Source organism: Gossypium arboreum, chromosome 6 (genome assembly GCF_025698485.1).
Source record: "Gossypium arboreum isolate Shixiya-1 chromosome 6, ASM2569848v2, whole genome shotgun sequence".
Taxonomy (NCBI): Eukaryota; Viridiplantae; Streptophyta; class Magnoliopsida; order Malvales; family Malvaceae; genus Gossypium; species Gossypium arboreum.
Genome location: NC_069075.1, coordinates 128,445,322 through 128,461,855, shown reverse-complemented (window position 1 = coordinate 128,461,855; position 16,534 = coordinate 128,445,322). Strand labels below are relative to the sequence as shown.

At 33.3% G+C, this 16,534-nt stretch overlaps 1 protein-coding gene across 1 annotated transcript; it reads right to left on the bottom strand.

Moving 5' to 3' along the window:
• Positions 1-5,938: 5,938 nt before the first annotated feature.
• On the bottom strand, positions 5,939-7,334 carry LOC108485431 (uncharacterized). Its single transcript, XM_017789269.2, has one exon. It carries the CDS (start codon positions 6,805-6,807, stop codon positions 6,190-6,192), a length of 618 nt encoding a protein of 205 aa, XP_017644758.1. The 5' UTR covers positions 6,808-7,334; the 3' UTR covers positions 5,939-6,189.
• Between the last annotated feature and the right edge of the window lie 9,200 nt (positions 7,335-16,534).

Here is a 16,534-nt window from a genome sequence, read left to right as displayed (position 1 = left end):
CATTACCAATACCCCATCTGGGCAATGCATTAGTGGATTTCATTATTACAACTTGTTTTTGTTGAGTATGCCTCATTTTTCAGTCAAATTTGAAAGATAATCTTCCAGTTAAACTCACTTTATTATTTTAATCGAACTCTGATTAGTCTAGATTATTTTATTATTATTATTTGACCTACGAATTTAGCCTATAAATAGGCTCTTTTACAACCTTAGAAAATACACCCATTAAAAGATTAGAACTCATAACACTTATAAAGAATTTTGTATTTATGTTTTGAGGATTCTTTGTTTTCTGGTTTCAAGGTTTAGTTTTTATCTTTATATTTTGTACTCTTCGTTATTTTACCATTATAGTAAAATTATCTTTACTCATGATTTTTTATCCTCTTTGAAGGCGTTTTCCATGTTAAATTTGTGTGTTCAATTTTTCAGTTTCTTCCACTAGTTTTTACTTGTTCATTGCTTAATCGATTCTATTTCTGAAAATTGATATCAAGAGCTAGTTCAATTTTAGTAGATCAGCCCATTCAGAGATGGCAGCAACAAGTTTTGACATTGAGAAGTTCCATGGTGTCACAAATTTCAATTTGTGGCAAGTTCGGGTGATGGCAATTCTAGTTCAACCGGCCTGAAAAAGGTTATTACCAGGACAAAGCCTGAGAATCTAGATCAAATAGAATGGGAAGAGCTTGATGAAAAGGCATTATCTACAATCCAATTGTGCCTTGCGAATAAAGTATTACAAGAGATATTAATAGAGAAAACCTCACTCGTCTTGTGGAAAAGATTAGAAACTCTTTATGCGACTAAGTCTCTAGCTAACCATTTAGTGTTTAAATAGTGTCTATTTACATTTTGCATGAACAAAGGTAATCACATTAGTCTATATATTACTTTTTCAAATGATTTAAAGAACGTCGAGGTTAAGATTAACAATAAAGATTAGGCTATGTTATTATTGTGCTTTTTACCCTTTTCATACAAGTCTTTCAAGGAAACCCTGATTTATGGTTGACACAAACTCTCATTCGAGGATATGAAGGGTCATTTGTTGAGTAAAGACAAACTCGACAATGAGTTTGGTTTCTGATAGCAAGGAAGATAGGCAAGCTTCCATTTTGGTAGCATCAAATAAGCGAGACAAAAGGTGTCACTATTGTAAGAAGTTAGGTCACGTCAAAATAGAGTGTTATAAATTACAAAATAAAATGATTGTTGAGAGTAACGAGGAAAATGTAGTTGGTGCTAATTTGGCCTACGAAAGCAGTGATGATTTCTTGTTAGTGTCAACAAGCGATAGCTCTGAGCTTACGTTCGAGTGGATCCTAGATTCAGGATGTTCTTTCCACATGTGTTCTAACAGAAAATGGTTCTCCGCATACAGTTTGATTGAAGGTGGAGTTGTACACATGGAAAACGATTCATCCAGTAAGGTAATCGGTATTGGTACTGTTAAAATTAGGATGCACAATAGGATGGTTAGGACACTCTTAGATGTCAAGTATGTACCTGATTTATGAAGGAATTTCATCACATTGAGTATTTTAGACTCGAAAGGTTGCAGAATCAACATCTAGTCGAGAAGCATTAAGGTGTCTCATAGGGCTCTCGTTTTATTAAAAGGTAAAAGGACCCGTCTTTATATTCTGAAAGGTTCTACAGTGACCGTAAGCTCTAAATTATATAGTTTTTTTAGTAGTTTATGGCACCTTTTTACTTAAAAATAATATTATTCCTGAGTATTTGATAGTTAAAAGGGTGAATTTTGTTCATTTTAAGGTAAGGGGCATGATGTAATAAAGAATGTAATTCTATGTTATTTTCCATTAAATATGTGCATAATTTAAATATTTTATTATTTTATGTAACATATTAGTTTTGATTTAATTTATTGTAATTGGACCAAAGAATTATGAATGGTTTATTTGTTAAATCCACATTGACATGAGCCTATTTTTCACTATAGACAGCAACATCAAGCAAATTTGGGTCATGATGAAATTAATTTGATCCAATTAAAATTGGTGCAATTGATGAACAAGTTTGGTAAGAATTTAAGTCATCAACCCATCCAAATAAGAGAGAATGAAGCCCAATTTGGCAAGGGCATTTGAGCAGCTCAAAATTCACTTTGGGATATTTATTCAGAGGTCCTCACACTTGCAAAACATTTAGAAATCAGCCTTCAACAATTACCCTTGAAATCGTCCACTACCTTGCTTGATTCAAGCATGATTTCATGCATGAATCAAGCAACCAACAACCACTCTCTTCCACAATATAATGTCGGCCAAGCATGAGAGCATATCATGTGATTTAAAATGTTATTTTTAGCAAACCTACTAGCCATCCCTCTAGTATAAGTAGACCCTCTCATTTCACTATTCAATCATCCTTCAATCATTCCTCATTTCATCCTTTAGCATACATTCATCCATCTTTTCTTTTCTCTCTAACTTTCATTCTTTTCCTTTCCATTTTCAACCATCTCATTTCTCTATTTAGCTAAGTAATTCCTAGAGAGAAAACTTTTTCTTAGCCGGCCATCTTGAGGAGCAGTTTGTGGAGGAGTAGCCGTGAGAATTGGAAGAAGCCTCTACGATTAGTGATCACACTATCAAAGAGTTTTTTCTTCCTTTTGTTATTCTTTAATTATTCATTATGTTTGCAATTTGCTTTGTTGTTTTCTCATTAATAATAATAGCTTAATTTTTTTTAGCTAGAATGATTACATTTATTTAATAAAGTTCATTAAGTTATGTTCATAATGCTCTGTGCCTCAATCGATTATGCTTTCAATTAAAATCATGCATGTATTTCATTCGTTCAAATATGATTGAATGCACTAGAATCAATTGAGCCATCCTAGCTAGATGACGATTAATAGATGCAATAATTGAAAGCTGCATACTTAATTTAGATCATAGCCCGATTAAATTAAAGGTATGTAATAACTCGAGAAAGCTCTATTACTTTGCATAACTTTTAGATTTGTGTGATTAAATTGTTTCAAACCTAATCTGTCCATATTACTTCGCATAAAATCTAAGAAACCCTTAGTTAAGTAGTATGCATGTTTTTCTAAGTAAAAGATTTTGAAATGACTTAATAATTGTTTCAAAAAGTTCATGAAAGATCAAGTTGCCATGGAAGATTTTCCAGAACATTGTGAACATGATGAAAATGATCTAAGTCAAATGATGTAGTTGTTCTAGCCTATTCATGTTATCGTTGTTGAAATCTTGTGAATTCTGCTGCTAAATCCACCTCATCCATTTTAATTATTCATCACATTTAGGTTAATTTGCATTAGGGATCACTTTGCATCTAGATAATTATTTAACTTAACATCAACCAATCAAACTTATTTTGTTTTTTTACCAAATTGTTAATATTAATTTTGCAAAATATTGATTAACATATACAGCCCCTGTGGAGACGATAACTCTTATACTTATTACTTGATAACAATTGTGTACACTTGCACAAACCTAACATTACAATGACCAGTGAAACCGGACGTCCCTCGTCCATTACGAAGTCGAAGTCAACTCGTTTGGAGTGGAGGCAACTTAGTCATAGGAGGGAAAAAGATATGACGATTTTGTTGAAGAGGTTCTCTTTTGGATGCATGTTTTGAAAAGTTAGGACATTGTGTTCGTGAAAATCAAACCCAAGTTAGTTTTGATTTGGCAGTGCACAAGTCAAAGCTAGAAATCTTCCAGCTTCTAAGCACAGATTTGACTCAGATAATTCCCTACATAGTTCAAGATAGGCCCGTGATGGGCTTTGGCAAAGATGGCGTTGTGGAAATATGAGTCAAGGTGGAGATTTGAGTATGCCTCATATTTTAGTCAAATTTGATAGATAATCTTCTAGTTAAATTTTTTATTAGTTTTAGTCGAACTCTGATTAGTCTAGATTATTTTATTATTGTTTGACCTACGAATTTAGCCTATAAATAAGCTCTTTTACAACCTTAGAAAATACAGTCATTAAAATATTAGAACTTATAACACTTATAGAGAATTTTGTGTTTACATTTTGAGGGTTCTTTGTTTTTGAGTTTTGGGGTTTAGTTTTTATCTCCATCTTTTATACTCTTTGTTCATTTGCCATTATAGTAAAATTATATTTACCCGTGGTTTTTTATCCTTTTTGAAGAGGTTTTTCCACGTTAAATTTATGTGTTTAATTTCTCAATTTATTCCACTATTTTTTTGTTATTCGTTGCTTAATCTGGCCGATCTCCGACAGTTTATAATTTTATTACGATGCCTTATTTATAATATGAGCTTCGTCTTATTAGTACTTTGAACAAATTATAAGTTAATCGTACAAACATGAAAGAATATCTTTCAATTATTATTAGCGTAAATATCCTTTAGAGAAGAGGCTTAAATGAAATTCTCAACCAAATCCAATCAAGGTTTGTAGTTAGAGTAGTAAACTACTTTCCTATGGAGGAAAAGATTAGAGAGGTATTCGTTAAAATAGAATTATAGTCACTTCCAATGCATGCTATGATCTGTTTTTTATTTCTGAAATCTCTTTGCGATGAGATAACGGGCCTTATTAAACACTATTGGTGGGCTGCCAAACATGACTCCAAGGGGATACATTGATTGAATCGGGACTTAATTTATAGGCAGTGACCGTAGGTGGGTTGGTTTCCTTATTCAACCGGACTTGGTAGCGAAGCAAGGTTGGAGGCTCATTCATAATACTAATTCACCGAGTTATAAGGTCTTAAAGGGAAAATATTTCCCTAATTGTGCTTTCATCGATTCTAACTATTTGGCAAGCCAAGGATGTCCTGAACTTAGACTTGAAGTGGCAGACTGGAGAAGGGAGAGGCGTACAGGTTTGCAAAGATAAGGGGGTTACTGATGCTTCTGAATTTCAAATCATTGGTACTCCTATATCACTCTCAGACGATGCAAGGGTCGACAACTTACTGAAAAGGATTGATGGTAGTGGAAAATAGAGCTCATAAATGGAGAATTTTCTCCACCTGATGCAGAAGCAATTTGTTGCATCCTTGTCTATGAATCACGGCCCAAAGATACTTTGGAGTGGCATCATAGAAAAACGGGTGTGTACACTGTCAAGAGTGGGTATATGACTATATGTGTCTTCTAAAAGCAAAACATGGTAGAGGAAGTTGGATGTCTCTGTGGAACTTAGAGCTACCTTTAAATTATTCTCTTGGCAGGCTTGCTATGGTATACTACCTTTCGGATGAAAATAGCAAGGAGAATTCACGTCATTGACCTTATGTGTCCAAGATGCCATTCCACTAATGAGGATGATCTGCATGCTTTAAAGCAAATATGGGGCATACGAAATTAGACCGTTTAATAACAATGTTTCACCTCTAGCGCGAGCTGTTGGTAAAGCTAAAGTGTTCCTATAGGAATACTACAATCTTGCGCAATCAGCTAAGACTACCACCGCTACTCATACTGGTATAAATTGGCTGCCTCCTCCAGCAAGCCATGTAAAATTAAATTTTGATGCCACCTTTTTTGCAACATCACCTGGAGCAAGGATTGGGGTGGCTATCCGGTGACCTGGATGGTTTTATACTGGGAGCACTGCTCCTTCCAAAGAGGTGAATCCGAATCCGTGCATGACAAAAGCAATGGTAGCACTAAGGGCCATAGACTTTACTCACCAAATGGTACATCAATGTATATGGTTACAAGATGATTCACTGCAGGACATTAAGTGGTTTTGTTCAGCGAAAACAGATTTATTAGTAATTGGACCACCTATAAATGATGCAAGGCAAAGACTACACGGGTTCGAAGATGAGATCACACCTTTTCGAAGACAAGCAAAACAAGTAGCACACTCGTTGACTAAATTAAATGTTATTGAGCAGGATGATATCGCAGTTATGTTGGATACCGTTAATATATGATGAATGAAATTATGTTTATTTGAGAAAAAAAAAATTTATCATTTCTCAAAGTTAAATTTCGTATCCTGTCTCACAACCATGTCTTAAGTGGCATCAATTGGGGAAATTAAAGAAAAAGTGGGAGAGAAGGGTTGTATCAGAAAAAAAAAACAAAAGTAAAAACGCAGAGATTTACAGAAATAATTATGACAATTTCAAGTCTGGACCTGTCCAAAAATCCTCTCACGCAAAACATGGGAGAGAAGGGATGAATCAGGATCTCACTGATCGATATTTTGGCTTGAGTTGACTCTTCTTGGAGAATCTGGGGGTCCCAAAATTTCTGCATACATTTCCATGAGAAACTTGTCGACAATATCAAGATAGGTAGGACAAGTGAGTCGAGAATAGTATTGAAGAACCTCTTCAATGTCAAGAACATGTTCCATATTGCTCATATCCATCATCTCTAGCTCTTTCAGCTTTTGTGGCACTGATAAATTCCTTTCTTCTCTTCTTCTCTCGCCTGAATTACAATCCTCTCGTCTGTTCCCCACCTTGGCACTCCTCGTTTTATGCTGCTTAATGTCCTGATGGTCATCTCTTCCTTGTGTCGTAGACTGCTTCATATTTCCCTTATTGTTTCCTTGTCTTTGCGCTTCTATATTATGAGTTGAAAATTTTATCTTTTTCCTGTTGTCATTTCTTTCCTTTGGGTTGCCATTGTCGTTGGGATTCACGGCAACGCCTGCAGCGGTGAATGAATAGGGATTGTACGGAGAGGCTTTGGGTAGCCTTTGGTAAGGTTCAGCATCAGTACCAGAGAAGAGAGACTTGAAACTTCGTAAGGTTTTCTGAAAGAACCTTTTGGTATTGGAAATGGAATTTCGAAGCAGCATTGGTTACGGATTACAAAGAGAGTCAAAAGGGGAAATCACTTATTTGGTGACGGTGATGAATACAAATAATAGAGGAGGAGCCATTAAAGGGTGTTTTGAAAAACTTGGATTGAAACAACGGAAATTAGAGAAAGGGTACTGTTTTTCTCACTTTGGGGGTTGTTCTTATGTTTGTCGTCGTTTCACATAAGCTCCTTATTATTGTTGTTGCATTGGGTTTTGTTCTTTGGTCACCAAAAGAGTCCCCACTAGCACTAGTGTTCATCAAACATATGTCAAAGCTTTTAATTTATGGAAGATTTGGTGATGGTTTCTTGCTCATTAATATTATAAATAAAGATAGTATTTCGTGGCTTTTACTTTTGGTGGTGGAGTTGGTGTGGTGTGTAGCCGCTTTTAGAGGAGGAAAGGACAGCGGCCCTTCCTGCGCTGGTAGTTGAATTGGGCCGCCGGTTTCTTCATATATACCAATTCTAGATTTTATCATAATTTTCCAATCAAATATTGGTCTCTCACTTTTAATCACTTAAATCGATGATGTTTATTACTAGGTTGAAAATTGGTTTAATTTAATCATCTAAAGGACACTTATACTATAGGTCTGGGAGCAAATAAGCATTTCAATATTTAATTCTAAAGCAAAAAGGGAAAAGTTAAATATTAAAATTACTAGTTTATGGTGTTCTAAAATGTAGCTTAATTTAATTATTGTCAAAATTTTCGCTATTTAAAAAGTTTACCTCTTCACTTTAAAGTTTAACTAAGTTGCTTACATTTAACTAATTTTCGTACTTGAGTCAAATGGATTGACTGTAAAATTTAGGACATTGAGTAGATACTTAAAATAAAAATATACGATTTTTCTTTAAATAAATGAACCAGCATAAATTCATAATATAAACAAACCCGTGAATCACGGAGCCAGTTGGACTAGCACCATTTTTAATATCTTGCACCAATAAAATAAACGCTTCTTCTTTCATCAAAATAAAATAAAATAAAATAAAATAAACGCTTCTTCAAAAATTACCTCTAAACTATACCTACGTGCTTATTCAAACAACGTTGCTGTTACTCATTTCCCCCTCACCTAACGCCGTTAGACAAAAAAAAAATCTGCCAAAACTTGACACGTCACCAGCCAACTGTTATTTTTAGTATTCTATTTTATTTTATAAAAATTTAGAAGAAATTAAAAAAAAAAATTCCCCCTCCCCCCACCACCGCTTTCCTGCAATCAAAAGCTTTTTGGTTTTGCAAACGATGCTTTGCGACCCGAATTGTTCAAAACATATTAGGGAAAAGGCTGCGTTTGGTGTAACCGCTTTGATTCGAGTCAATAAAGATGTCTTAGAAGGTGAAGTGAATAATTGAAGCTCCTCTGGAGATGAAATCAGCTCATAGCTTAAAAGTTTTATGTGAGTTAATTACATATATTAAATCTCCCTTTGCTGATGAAATCCTATGTAAAGAAGAAACTCCCAAGATGTTAACTTTATTACAATCCAAATATTTGGGTATGAAAGTTGTGGTATTTGATTGCATTCTTGAAATTGGTTACTTTCGGCGTAAAGAAACTGTTGATGCTATGCTTAATGGAGGTGATAAAGGATGAGAATGATGAATGCAAAAACGGATCATAAAATTTGTCAAAGTTCCGGATTTAATTTAGGCCTCTAAACGTTCAAAAAAAAACTTAGATTTTGACACAGCCTGAAATGAAATTAAATCCAAGCCAGATAAAATAATTAAAATAAAATAGTAAATCAAATATTAAGAAAGCGAATAAAAAAATAAATAGAAATATAGAACGTAGCGTGTAAAAGTCTTACGAAGCCTTGGAAACACCAAGAATCCACAACCCCCTTCAAGCTACTCTAATTTCCCACCAAGATAGAAAGAATTTATTTACTCAAAAGATAAATAGAATAATAATGAATTGAATAAATTGTATACAATGTAAAAGCCTATATATAGGCTAGCTAAATAAATCTAAATAAAACTCTTAATTATACTACAACTCTAATTTAATCAAAATAAGAAATAGTTTTAAACTAAATTTTCTTATTAACATAAACTCCTAAATAACTTAAAATACTTAATAATTATAAAAATTCGGAATAAAATAATAATAAAATAATAAGATCTGACAAATATAATATTGGGCTCATATATAATAAAAATAATTCTAAAACCCGAACCCAATGTGATTTAAACTCGAATTAAAAGCCCGAAATTCGTAATTCCCGTCATAATCCCGTTCATAAATTCTACTCACGTAGTCTTCACTAAAATAGTCATAACTTAAGCTCCCAAACTCAAAATCGAGTGATTCAAAATGCGTTTCGAAGCTAAGAGATAGATCTTCAAATGCCATGAAGACATCTCAATCCAGAAATGCCAGGACCTCGTCCAAAAAGTCGTTGCAAGTCTGCTGATTTCCCAAGCCTGAAAATTGGCAGTTTTGATGATTGGAATCTAATAAATTTCACCCCATTCGTGCATGTATCATTTTCCTTTTCCTCAAAAAGATTTGTCCTCTAATCTTGTCTTTGATCGAGTCCTGATTTGATTTGCTTAGCCTTTAACATTATTGTTGGTTCTTGAGGTAGTGTGGACCCATCACATTCATGGGTCTAAAATTGTGCCTTGAGACTCGCATCATTCCCCTCTTCCTCAACAAGATTCGTCCCCGAATCTTTAGCTGTACAGAAATAGAATAATTAACAATAAAATGAATAAAATACTTACCTAAGCTTTCTTGTGTGCTAAAACTATCTCCAAGATCAAATATATAATTTTGATATCCCAAATCAGCATGGATTAAGTATCTCTCCTTCAAAAACAAATCATCAACACTAGACAAAGAAATATTCGACGCATGAGTGTTCAAGTAAAAAATAACTTGTAAATTTCTTTTAATATGTATGGTCATCCATAAGAATTTCCAACGATGAGTCAAGAATTTCACATAATTATAAAAATCAAGTAGTTTAATATTATTATGTAAAAATTCATATTTAGAGTCTAAGGTAGAAGATTTTGTTACAAGATCAAATGCATGAGGTTTTTTAATAAACCTGTCGAATGCAACAAAAGTAAACTTTAAATACCTAGATAAACCCATAAAATCAATTGAACTTTCAGACCATTGTTTATTAAAACTTAACCAATGAGAAAGCATATCGTAAGGAAAAATAAAATCATTAGCATACTTATCAAAAACATTTAAGGTACACCTACATATTCAATTTCTGATGTATTCTTACTTTTCTTACCTTCTAGCACCTATAGAGAATTATCAAATGTTCAACTTACCTCTTTTCTACAAGTAAAATCATTTATCAATGGTAATGTAATATAATTGGGAGTTCGTCAATGAATCATTGAAATCTTGTAACAAAGAAACACCACTAAATAAATTTAAGTTAGAGTTAGTTAAAACAGAATCACTCCTTATTTTTGTATGGGTATTTTCTTACTTTTTATTTTCTTTTCCACTTGAGAACTCTCCAAATTTAAATTATATGGATTTTCACTCACCAAATTTGAACCATCAAGTAGACTTTTATCACCCAATGTCTCTTTTCTCTCTGTCTTTTCACATGATTCTTCATCACTTCCTATATCCCCCTCACAAGTATTATGAATATTCAATTCAATACAATCTATCTCAAGAGGAGAACATGGCGTTTTTATCTCATTTAACTCAATAGATTTGAGGAAGAAATTCTCATTATCATCTTTTTTTGATTCACAAAGTTCGCCATCTTCTTTGATCAACAAAAGTCTCGTGTTGGCACAATCACGACTATTGTGCCCACGCCCTTTACACGTAAAACATTCAATGTCATGAGCTCTTTGTTGTTTTGGTGAAAAATTAGTAGAAATAGGCTGCTTGAAAGATGTAGAAGAATGCTTTGTAAGAGCCCCACTTTTCCACTCAAAAGGTTTAATCTCAGCATGTTTTGGCAACAACTTATTAATAGCATAAGGAGGTTTCAAATTCTAAAAAGTAGAATTAGAACTTGTACATTGATAATAGTATGATGCTCCAAATGGATAAGGTTGATGTTACTGAAATTGTTGCTCAATCTCAATTGCCTTGTGTACCATCTCTTCAATATCAATATAGGTGTGAAGATTAAGAGCATTGGCTATTGAAACGTTCAAACCATCTATAAATTACACAATGGTAGTTTCTTCATCCTCATGTATATTTTCTCTTTGCATAAACATCTCCATCTCCTTAAGGTACTCATCAACAGATTGATTACCTTGAACAAGGCGTTGAAGTCTCGTTGACACCTCTCTATAGTAATAAGAAGGAATGTAACGCTTTCGCATCACTTGCTTCAACTTGTCTTATGTTTCAATTACCCTTTCGCAGTTTCTTTAACGATTAATCCCAAGTTGAATCCACCAACTCAAAGCATAATATGAAAATCCAAGGATCGCCAATTGGACTCTTTCCTCTTCCCGACATTTATAGTAACGAAACATAAGGTCAATTTTTAATTCCCACTCACAATATGATTCGAGATCATGCTTCCCTCGAAATGGTGGAATGTTGAACTTTGGTTTAGCTAAAAAATGTTGCCTACAATCATTATTAACCAAAGTCTCTTCATTTGCATGAGAGACATGTCGAGCATTATTTACATGAAGATGATGCTAGTTAATCTTATCTCCCTAATTACGATTCCAACGTTTAATTTTTGTACTTAGATGTTTTATATTTTTGTTGGTCGTGTCTAGAATAGTGTCACGTTGCTTATCTCAAGCATTTTGAACCTCTTGATCCCTTCTCAACTTCCCAATCATAGTATTGTGAATCATTATGAATGCCTGAAAAAAACACAACACTCAAGAAAAGAAAAATTAAGCAAACTTCACAGTTATGCACTCAGAAATAGAATCAAATTCTCAATGAGATAAAAATTAATCTTATGAGTCTTTCAAAAAGTGTTGATATCAATCAATCAGAATGTATTAGAATCAAAATAACAAAGCAAACCTAAAAGCATTATGAGTCCAAAATCGGCTAGACATCAAAGAACTTTGTTGCACGGAGGAAGGAATATGCAATGTGTTTTAACCTACTAGCACAAGAAACAAGAAAGTGCTAGAATACATAAAGGAACAAATAAAAAGTAAAAACAAATGAAAACTTAAAGCTAAAAGTCAATGAAAATTGCAGAAACCCGAAAACCTGAAAATTTGCGAAGCAACTTGACAAACTTTGTTTGAGGTGTTTCCAATATCCAAAAATCACAAAATTTAAACTGGAGCCTCCTCAAATAATGTAGATCTGATCTGGAAAGTTTTGGCACAAAATTCAACTCACAAAATATTTTTATTTTTTATTTTTTTCGTATTTTATTTTTTGTACTTTTTTATCACTTTTTTTGTGGGAAATATTTTTTATACTTAAAATAGTTCCAAGAAATAGTATGTAAAATTTTAGATCATTTGAAAATCATTTACCCACTGAAAAATATTTTTTCTAAAAATTGTCAGGGTAAAAAAATTATTTTGAGACTGTTTCTAGAAATCAGTTTAGAAAAATAAAAAGAACACCTAAAACGCCCAAATCTGATACCAATAATAAAGGATGAGAATGATAAACGCGAAAGCGGATCATAAAGTTTTTCAAAGTTGCGGATTTGACTTAGGGCTCTAAACGTTTGGAAAGAAACTTGGATTTTGACACACCCTGAAACGAAATTGAATCCAAGTCAAATAAAGCAATTAAAATAAATAACTAAAATAAAATAACAAATCAAGGATTAAAGAAGCAAATGTGGAAGATAAATGGAAAGATTGAACGTGGCGTATAGAAGTCTTAAGAAGCCTTGGAAACACAAAGAATCCAAAACACCTTTCAAGCGGCTCTAATTTCCCCTCCAAGATAAAAACTTTGGCAAGAAAAAGTTTGAAAATGATCCCCACAATCTAAAAAGATTGTTAAAACTCTTCTTAAAGAAACTCAAGAGAAATTCTTGAAAAGAAAAACCCAGAGAGAATTTATTAACTCAAAAGAGAAATAGAATAATAATGAATTGAATGAATTGTATACAATGTAAAGGCCTATATATAGGCTAGCTAAATAAATCTAAATAAAACTATTAAATATACTAGAACTCTAATTTAATTTAAACAAATATTTTTAAACTAAATTTTCTTGTTAGCATAAAACTCCTAAATAACTTAAAATACTTAATAATTATAAAAATTCAGAATAAAATAATAAGATATGACAAATATAATTTTAGGCTCATATATAATAAAAATTAAGTTTAAAACCCGAGCCCAATATGATTTAAACTCGAATTAAAAGCCCAAAATTTGTAATTCCCGTCATAATCCCCTTCAAAAATTCTACTCGCGTAGTCTTTACTAAAATGGTCATAACTTGAGCTCCCGAATTCAAAATCGAGTGATTCAAAATGCATTTCGAAGCTAAGAGATAGATCTCAAATGCCATGAGACATATCAACCTAGAAATGTCAAGATCCCATCCAAAAAGTTGTTGCAAGTCTGCTGATTTCCCAAGCATGAAAATTGGCAATTTTGATTATTGGAATCTAATAAATTTCACCCCATTCGTGCATGTATCAGGAAGGTTGATAGAGAAACTTGTGGAGTTGCAGAGGTCGGAATTTGGTGGTGATTTAATAGAGATGGAAAAGTATAGTGATGAGAATGAGGAGAGTTGAGGGAGTAGGGAGGATGGAGTGGGGATGGGGATGGGGGAGGGAAATATTTTTTTAATTAATGCGTCATTGAGAGCACCAAAAACATCATATCCCTATAAAATAATAAAAAGAATAGTATAAAGGAAGTAGGGTCAAATCTTTAGGGACTGGATTTACACAAGTTCCTGTTCCTCGAGATTTCGGGCAGAGTTGTGCTCAAGAAAACCTGCGTACCTGGGAAAATAAAAAAAAAAATAGAATTAAAAGTTTGATTGAATTGAAATTGCAAAAATGAAAATTAAAATTGTAAAGATAAACAGAGTTGAGGAAAAGAGTTTTTATGGAGAGATTCCAGCCTTCGATTGTCTCGATCTACCTTGGGTTCAATCCTAGGCTTTTAGCTCATCCTTCTCGAGCAGAATAAGCCAGTTATAATTGAAGAGGATGCCTACAGCCACCAACTCCACTTAAATTTTAAACTTACGATTTAGAGGAACCTAAATTTAACCAACCGTCACTTTTGTGGGACCGTTTTACACTAGATCATCAATTCTCAATGGCGAATGCCACGCCATTTTGTCTCTTGGGCTCGACAACTACTAATGCAGTAAGCTAATGAACCTACTGTGCAACCTTCCCAAAACATACAAAGCGATCGTTCTTTCCACAAGTTGAAAAGATCACCTTTGAAGGGACATGGACGGAAGTGTCAGCCTTGTAATGCGGAGAAACGATGAATACTCGTTGAGACGGCTAAGCGCGGATTCTAAGCCTTATGAACCCTTTTTGGGGAATCTCGACAACCTTTGGTTAGATAAATTTAGTGGCTCATGCTTTTTGGGAAAAATATAAATAAACTTAATGAAAATGGAATTTTTATTGAATAATATGAAAGGAACAAAGGCTAAGTTTTTTGGGAGAGGGAGTATTTACAGAAAAGATGAGTCCAATTTATGTCACTTTATCCCTATTTATAGTAATAGGAAACATAGTCTATTCCTAATTAAATTCTAAAAGATAAATACAAATAAATAAAGATAAAAGATAAAATTAAATCTAAATAATAATCTTTAACAATTATCCTAATATAATTAAAATTTAAATAGAGTTTTGTGTTTATAAAATCTCTTCTTTGCACTTTTGCCCCCAAGTCTTCCACACTTTGCATTTTTGACACCACTTCTTTCCTATTTTGCATGCTGGCCCATTTTATCTTCAAATTCACACTTTTTGCCCTCAAATTTCCTTTTTACCTTCAATTTAGTCCTTACAAGATAAAAACCATAAATAGCTTAAATTAGTAGGATCATACTCCGAATAAATATGTAATTAATATATAAAAATATGTCATTCTAGAGTATTATCAAATTCACCCTACTTAGCCCATGCTTGTCCTCAAGTATAGTTCCTATCCACTGTGAAATTTAGAATTTTGCCATGAAAGAAATATCACTTCAAAATTTTATAAGAAATAGGTATAATGCATATGAAAAATAAAGAGAACCCTTGGGTTGCTTTAAGTAAATCTGAAAAAGTGTTCCAATTAATACACACAAAAATCAAAATCGACTTGGATTATTTCATGAAAATCAGGTAATTTACTAAACTTACCAAGACACCCTATTTGTCTCCACCTTTAGTCCTCTAATGCAATTTTATTAATATTTTTCATTTTTTTTCTTTTTTCTTTTTGCCTAAGAATATATTAAACCTTTTGTCGCGAAGAGAGATGATAGCCAAGCACCCCACCCCGGTTACTCAGCCCAACATACTCCTAATTTATTATATTTTTCTTAAGAACATATCAAACCTTTTGACGCGAAGAGAGATGACAACCAAGCATCCTACCCCAGTTACTCAGCCCAACACATTCCTAAAAAAAATTATTTAATTCCGATTTGCGGAGTTTTACCTAACACATCACACAACCTTTTGATGCGAAATAGGATGACAACCCAAACACTCTACCCCGGTTACTCAGTCAGTCACGTTTTTAAGCTACACTCATAACCACGGAGTCATCAAAATTTATTAGAACGAAACAAAATTTTAATTAAGAGGACTAGGAAAAACAATCAAGTGTCAAAAATATGTTTCAGCAACCACCTAATAGTCATTAACATAATTTAACATGCAATTATATTAAGTGTCCTTTTTGCATTTAGACTTAATCAATTTTACTATAAGTAAGATAGGGTTAACTCTATTAATCATATTTATTTTAGCCTAATAGAAATAAAATAGTGGAGACGAAATTAAACTAGCAAAATTATAATTAACTCAGTAGACAAGAATTATGCTCGCAGGTCAAACAATAGGCAATTTCTGGTTAAAATCTTAGGCATGAAAAGAGGCAAAATATTCTAAAAAAAATAAATGTGGGCAGAAATAAGCACAAGGTAGCAGAAACAGTAATAAAATAGTAAAAGCAGCATATAAAATGATAGAAATAATGAGGAATGCCTCCTTCTACTTAAAACACATTGTACTCGATGTGAAAGAAAAAGGAAAACAAATATGTGAAAGAAAAATATTTTAGGAAAACTCCCTATGTAGTCACTATCGTTCATGCATAGCTACAAGGAGGAGAAAGTTTAGCGTCGTGTGGAGGAGAGGAATGAGGGGAAAGCATTCGTTAGCTAAGTAAACGTGTTGAGGCATCGAGAATCGACACCGGCGACTGTTGATGGTGAAGTAGGGTTCGACGGTGGCATGGCTTCTAGTCCTAACCATGGTGGTGGGAAAAATTAGTGGTGGGGGTGAGGGAGAAGGGGAACGGTAGCTAGAGGGTTATTTGAGTGAAAAGTGAAGGAAAAGTTTAGGGTTTGAAGGTGCTGTAGGGTGGGTGTTTGGATGCAGATTTTGGGTAAGTATAAAGCAGTGATGCGCTATTCCTACTTGGAATAGGGATAGAATAAGGGATGTTTGTATAAGGATGTCAATTCCTAAGTTTTTCCCTCACTGGTTTACATAAACAAAAGAAGAGAAATTTATTAATATCCAAACAAAATAAAGTAATAAATAATAAA